This window comes from Mus musculus, chromosome 12 (genome assembly GCF_000001635.26).
Source record: "Mus musculus strain C57BL/6J chromosome 12, GRCm38.p6 C57BL/6J".
Lineage (NCBI taxonomy): Eukaryota > Metazoa > Chordata > Mammalia > Rodentia > Muridae > Mus > Mus musculus.
Window position 1 is genome coordinate 111109588 of NC_000078.6, and position 7244 is coordinate 111116831.

General features: G+C 47.2%; 1 protein-coding gene across 1 annotated transcript in view; it reads left to right on the forward strand.

Annotated features, from left to right (window-relative positions):
• Positions 1-6315, forward strand: part of Rcor1 (REST corepressor 1) — a 76536-nt gene extending 70221 nt beyond the window's left edge. The window contains exons 11-12 of the mRNA NM_198023.3: positions 194-423; positions 2287-6315. Of these exons, the coding sequence (NP_932140.2) occupies positions 194-423; positions 2287-2328 (272 nt within the window). The 3' untranslated portion in view covers positions 2329-6315. The remainder of the gene's footprint in view (positions 1-193; positions 424-2286) is intronic.
• Positions 6316-7244: the final 929 nt, after the last annotated feature.

Below are 7244 nucleotides of genomic sequence, written 5' to 3' on the forward strand. Positions count from 1 at the left end.
CCAAAGGACCCACATGTAATCCCAGTTCTAGAAGATTTGACTTCTCCTTCTAGCCTCTCTAGGCAGTCACATGTGGTACACAGACATACATGCGGGGAAAATGCACACATAAAATAAAAGATAATTAAAATTTAAACTTTTTTTCTCTTATACTAAATTTTTTTTTAAAAAAAATATTCTTTTCTGTTCTTAGCCATTAGGAAATATGGGCGAGATTTTCAGGCGATCTCAGATGTGATTGGGAACAAGTCAGTTGTTCAGGTGAAAAACTTTTTTGTAAATTATCGACGCCGCTTCAACATAGATGAAGTTTTACAAGAATGGGAAGCAGAACATGGGAAAGACGAGACCAATGGACCTGCTAACCAGAAACCTGTCAAGTCCCCAGAAAGCTCCATCAAGATCCCGGAGGAGGAAGATGAGGTAAATGTGGAAGGGGTGGTCTCTTCCCTGCACCAAGCTCACATTCCCAGTCACTCAGCCGTAGCCATGCTGACGTGGGTAGGTCATCACTGTGGGCTGCTTACTCCTTAACTACAGCCTGGCTTCCTTCTACAATTGTAAACCATCAGAAACTGCTGATGAGTGGCCCACTCAGGAGTCTCAGGGGTTGCTGTTGTCCAGGGCTGCTTACCTTCTTTCTAGGTGAGGCTGCGTGCCTTTAGGCTCTCTTGAGGAATGGCCAACAGCTACCGTCCAGCTTATATTGCTGTCCAGGGATGGCTAGCTTTAGCTGGTGAAGGCAGTTCTAGGTCCTGTGGCTGCTGAGACTTATGTGACAGTGTCTGGCATTGCGATTTTGGAGATGATGACACACTTTTCATCAGGGCTGTCAGGGTGGCTCAGGCTAGAGGCCTGTCCTTCCACTTCCCGTATCAGGACTTTTTACCTCCCACCTCTCCCCACCCCACCCCTGTATCAGGACTGCTTACCTCTGAGAATCGGGCTCGTGGGTACTTTTTTTTTTTCTTTTAAAGATTGATTTATTTATTTTATGTATATGAATACACTGCAGCTGTCCTCAGACACACCAGAAGGCTGCATTGGACCCCATCACAGATGGTTGTGAGCCACCATGTGGTTGCTGGGAGTGGCCCTAGCATGTCCTTCTCAGTGAGGTTGTGCTCCTCTGTAACCGACTCACATCCCCAGTAGCATGTTAGAGCTTCTTCGTGGTGTTGGACCTTCCCTGTGTCTGTTTACTTCAGCATCTCTCTAAAAATACAACAGCAGGGCAGAGCACAGGGCATCACCCACATGTCCTTTTCCCTTCTTCCCACTGTACTCTCCTCTATCTGTAAGCTTTGGGAATCAAAGTTAGTGGGTCACCAGAGTTAGTGGAGTGAACTCCTTTGTCCCCTGAGCCCTCTCGCTGGCCCCCGTCTGTGCTCCTCAGGTCGCAGCCCTTCTTCCAGCCTCTGTTTCTGCCCTAAGCTTAGTTTGCAGAAGGAGACTTGGCTCGTGATGATTTCTGCTCACCAAGAGCCTGGGGACTTAGCTGGTAGGACGCTGCTTAATTGTCTGGCCAGTGCTCAGAACATGGAAACTTGGTTTCACCGGCTTGTTTATCCTGTTTCTAGCAACTGGGGATATCTGTCCTCACAGCATGGAGGACATCAGAATTTTCCCAAATGCTACTAATAAAAAGGCCTGTCGGTCTTAACAGTGTTTTTCCAGCTAAGAAGGAAGAGCAGCCCAAGGCGTCTGCGATCTACAGAGGGGGCTGGAGCAGCTGGGCCAGAGATCTCCACCAAGGTCAGAGCAGAGAGGAGGCCCGCTTTAGTCAGCAGCTCTTTACGGTGCCGTTTCACCACACTCACATTCTGGATTGTAGCCCAGTTGTGCCTCAGTAGTAAGACACCATGTCTCATGGATAGTTAGTTTTGAAAAACAAAAGAAACAAGTAAAAAAATGTTTTCATCCTTTAAGGAAGAGTGTAATATACTCCAGGATCCCAGGAGGAGCCGGTACCACCGAGTCCCTCTGGCCAGTGCCAGTGCATGCATGGGATTATTTATTCCTGCAGGCAAACCTGAGCGGCCTGCTCTCCCATGCTGTGATTCAAGGCCCCTCAGCTGTTTTATCTAACCTTGCCGAGGGAGCACCATAGTCTCACATCTTGGCTAATAGGGAAGCTGAGGCTTAGAAAGAGAAAACTGGTCCTACCTGAGCAGCCCCTCCCTGCCTGGGAGCATGAGTGCTCCTCACGGTGCTCACAGTGCTCCCCAGAGCCAGTGAGTGCTGGTCGTGCCTCTCACTGATTTCCTTCCTTTTTCCCTCCTTCAGGCTGCTTCTGTCCTCGACGTAAGATACGCATCTGCCTCATGAAAACTGTTGGTAGCTTTGAACACTTGGTATGGACGACACGTTATCCAGGTATCAGGTATTACAAGACATCACCTAGCCATCTGCATCACATCTCTGTGGACAAGCAGCTATTACCAAAAAAGGCATACACTTCCAGTCCCGTGCTACATCTGCCTTAATTCTTTGCTCGTTCCTCCATGTTGGCACGACTTCCCAGAGAGCTCCGTTGCATCTCATTCTGCCTAAGGGCTGGGGGACCCACGGCCTGCACACCTCCCTCGAGTCTGGGACCTACCCTCCAGTTGGCTCCCCCCCGAGCCCCAACAATGGCAGCTCTCCCAATCAACAGCTTCAGAACAGGTAGTCTTGAAAGGCCCAGCTCTGTTCCTGCATGGCCTGCAGTTTCTACTTTGTGCATAGTGTAATTCTCAGAAGGCCTAGTAGACCTTCTAGAAAAAGTCTCCCCTTCTCTCCTGGGGCAGCCACCTAAGTAAAATCATGCTTCTTTGGAAATCACAAGCCCTTCAGCAGACCACATCGTCACCTTTATCATACAAGCTTCCTGATACAACTCCTGTTTCCCTAAGAGAGGACAGTTATGGCTGTAGATCAGGTGGCTTCTCTCCCCTTTCTCTCTCCCCTAACTCTTTCCCTTTTCTCCTTTCCAAGTGGTAAAAGCTCATTTGCAGCAACTGTCCTTGGGCACTGTAGCCTCATGGGAACGTGGACCTCAGTGCTTTCTGCCTTCAGCCTTCAGCATTGTAATCCCAGGATGAGGGTGCACCCATCTCTTCTTGATCCCCAGCTGCCACCATCATCCCCAGCTCCGAGAGATTTGGTTCCTATCATTGTACCTGGTGCTTGTACATTTGGAATTGGTGCCTTCTCCTTCTGGCAACCATGTTATCAATCCCTTTTCTGTTTAAGTGTCTTACTTAAAGTTTATTGCTTGCCAAAGATGCCATCATTGAGGTGTAGCAGATGGGGAGGGTGTCTGCAGGTTTGAGTGCAGACTTTAAATGTCAGGTCAGCTCAGGAAAGGAGAAGAGAGAAGCTAGGGATGGTTTCCTAGACGCTGCACACCAGTAGCTCTCATCCTCTTGGCGTGCCTGGCCATTGTATGTCACTCCATGTGTCCTTTTGTGTCATTTGTGTACTGGTGTGATCACACAAACACTATATCCTGTCTCTTAGCAGCAGATAGGACAGATAAGTAATGGATGTGTTTGTTGCTTAGTGAGACCAAGATGAAAAGAAACAACCTAGAGTGGTGGCAATGCCATTTGTTTGGACTGGGAACAAGCAAGGGTTGCTAATAAATGTTCTGAGACTTCAGAATCACTTTTGCTCTCTTACCAGACTGTGGGCCTGAAGGGCCTGAGGAGCAGCCGGCTGGGCTGTGTCCTAGCATCCATGGCCACTTGAGACTGCACTAACCATGTGGAAATATCTTTTGTTGTTGTTTTAATATTTTTTCTGCTTTCAATACCAAAAAGGAAAAAAAAAAAAGTAGATGCTTTAAGGTATTTAAGGTATGAATGGAGTTCTGAAGAATTTAAAATATGCAATTAAAATTCGATGTTTTGACTCCTAAGCACCTTCCCCCCTCCCCTTTTTTTAAGTTAGCTGATTTTCTCTTTAGAAAGAGGTTCAGCTGGGGATAGGATGTATATTCTTCTTGAGAAGTCTGGAGAAAGGTCATTCCAAGGTCAAGTGCAGAGGGACTTTGTCCATCCTGTCTCACACCGGCCCATTGATGAGGAAGAGTCATAGAGATGAGTCAGAGGCACGGCCCGTGGTCCCACCCAGGAACCCAGGGACCCAGGGACCCAGGGACCGGTAACAGAGTAACACTAGTAACTTCTTTTGTGCTTTTATCATAAACCTGCTGTGTAGCTGAAGGGGAAGGCAAGCACAGGATGAAGTTAGCCTCCGCTCTGCGTGTGACTCACAGGGACACTGAGGCACAAGATAAAACCCTGCTCACCTAGCGTGTTTGCATGCCCTTCCCTCCAGTGAGCAGAGCAGCGCTGTGCTACAGGGTGGCTGCTGCCGTGGTTTTCTCCGTCTGCCGGTGGCTCTGTGTCTGTCTTTGTGCCCAGGCTACTTTGCTTGAGATGTGTTCCCCCTCAGCAGTGTTGAGACTTGGTGATCATCTCGGATGGTGTGGCAGGCAGAGCGGCTGTGCCAGGCACCAGGCTTGTTCTGTCTTTCTCTTGGTTGTGAGCGTGGCGTGGTATCTAGCCATGAAGAGTCCGGTGTCGGGCGGTATGGTTATGACCAGAGCAGCTGATCTTCCCTTTCCTCCAAGGAAGAGAGGCGCGCATGCCGTTCTCACTTGGCAGAGGGGCGAGAGTGGGCTCTGCCTGGCTGCTGCTGCTGCTGCTGGAATAGTCTCCATGTTTTAAACTTTTCATGACACAGTCCACAGTGATATAAGTCCAAGAAACTGCTTAGCTTTCAAAGCCGAGGGCTCTGGTCTGGACTGTGACTGTTACAGTCAAGAGTTAGGTGCATCAGCAGGTTAGGTTTGGAACATGACACCTGCTTCCGATGGAATGTCACTTAAGCTTTGGGTTCTTAAAAATTATCAATGTGAATGTCATAATTATATATTTTTGTGGGAAAATCTTCTAAATATAAGTTATTGTGCAAAATATAGTATCATGGACACAAATAATAGTCTAAGGTTTAGTTTAGAGATCCCTAAAGATATAAACTGTATTGCATATGCATTAAAAGTTTGTTTTATTTAATTTTCTGTGAACATGTAAAGTGTTAGGTAATTCTTTTCCCTTATCCACGTAAGCACCTGTTACTTGAATATTGTGTTGACCGGCCAGCGGCAGTGATCAATGCTGTACTCTAGCTCTTTCCTCAGAGGCCCTGGCCTCGGCCGTGCTGGTCAGATGAGTGTTGGCACACAGTGGGTGCTGTGTCAGAGGTTCACAACAGAGGGTCACAGCACACCCACTGCCTCTTTGTTTATTTGTCAAAACAGCTTCCTAAAGAAGGTTTCAGAGAGTTTTTGTAAGACCTTCCCAATGGTGGTTACAAACCTTAATCAAAAACACAGAAGGTGACAAAGCTTACTGTGGTGGGCTCATGAAGCAGGAGTCCTGTTAGACAGTTTCCCAGCGCTGCCTCTGAGTGAGCTCAGTGACACTTTAATTCAGCTCCGCCCACTTCGTCTTTCTCACTATGAGATGTACTATTGGTATAATTGCACACCAAAAATAAGCCAAACAGTGCATTACACTAACTGGATCCCTGCTTTCATGGAAGCAAAGGAAAGACACGTCTCACGTCTCTGTCCTGTTTGTACACCTAGTGACCCAGGATTCAAGTTTTTAGTATCAAGTAAACTTCGCCTCAGACTGACTAAGGCAGCTGTAGGTCATCTGAGTCTAATGCTCGTGTGCAATGCCCTTCCCGCCTCTCCCGGGTCTTTGCAGCTTCTCCTCACTGTAGTAAAGCACAATTGCAGGAGCGTCCGTCACGGCTCAGAAGGAGTCAGTAGTCTATGCATGTTGTAAGATAATGAGTGTTTACAGTCGCCTTCTCTAAAGTGAGCATTTATACTGGAGTGGGTAGCATTCCATTATGTAGACTTCAAACTTTGCTAAGTGCTTTTTAGATTGCTTAAAAATTTTTCAAGATTTTAAAAGATGTATAAGGTTAAGTTTGCAAATATAACGGAAATGCTGTATATCTTTTGAAGTGATAAAATCCATGTTAAAATTTTAAAGAAAATATGTTGTAATAATGCTGTTGTAAGTAATATTTCCATGTCTCTCTGCTTGTTTTCTAGTTCAGCACAGTCATTGTGGTGAATGTCCATAGCATTATAATCGCTTAGCCATTGAATTATAATATTTGTTAGTGGAGATTGGGAAATTTATTTGTGAAATTCTGCAGAATTCATTTTTCTATTTCCAATATTTGCTGAAGTTAAATAAAAATTTTCAAGCCATTGATGTAATAAAATACGAAACAAAACAACGTAATGCATCGCTATGTCCCGTCTTCCTACAGCCTGGGGTTGTTCCCTCCTTGCAGGCAGCCTGGGGCGTCTGACTGTGTTACCGTCCCGGTGTTAGACCCTGTGAGACAAACATCTGGGGTGACTATTGCTCTTGGCTGTTATCTCTACCAGCGTGGTCTGAGAGCCTTCTTGTGACTGGCTTATAGCTGGCATCAAATGCACTGTGTCTTTCATAAAGCTTGTGATGTTGAAGTCTGAAGGGCAAAGGTCAGGTAAGAGGGGCTTTTGTCATTAGCTGTTTGTCTGTCCCAGCTTGACCAGGCTTTGACCCTGAATAGTCGCTGCTGGGGCAGCGAGGAGCAGGAGCGGACCACTGCCTTTGTTGCCTCTCGTCAGCGAGGTATAACCTCAGTACCCGAGCCGTGTGAGTGAGCAGCCTCTGGGGCCTTCCCTTCTCTAGCCAGAATGTGAAGTTTGCCTAGACACTGTGCTAGTGAGCTTTCTCTGCCCTAACACTGCCTAACTGCCTTACAGTGATTCTTTACTGCCGTAAAGCTGTGTAGGAAGGCTTGTTGGTGCACAGCTGGGGAGGCCTTCACCCATAACCTCTCGCCTTAAAGTGTTTTGACAGTGTCACTGTGTAGCCTGGTGGCCTCTTTGATATCATGATAGGGAGAAGATGCAGCAGAGCAAAGCCGTTCCCTTCCTATCCGAGTCAGCCAAGGAAGAGCAGATGGGAAGCCCAAAGACCGACACTGCCACAACCCCCCCCCCAAGAAGGAAGCCCCAGGACCCCCACTGGGCCCCAACTCTCAAAGGTTTCCTCCCTCACACCCCATCAGTCTAAGGTGGGCTTAAGCCCTCATTTTTATAACTGAGCTTTGGCATCCAGCACATGGTCTACAGCAGCTAACTACTACAGGAATCTAAGGTTCAAAGCCAACATTGCCTC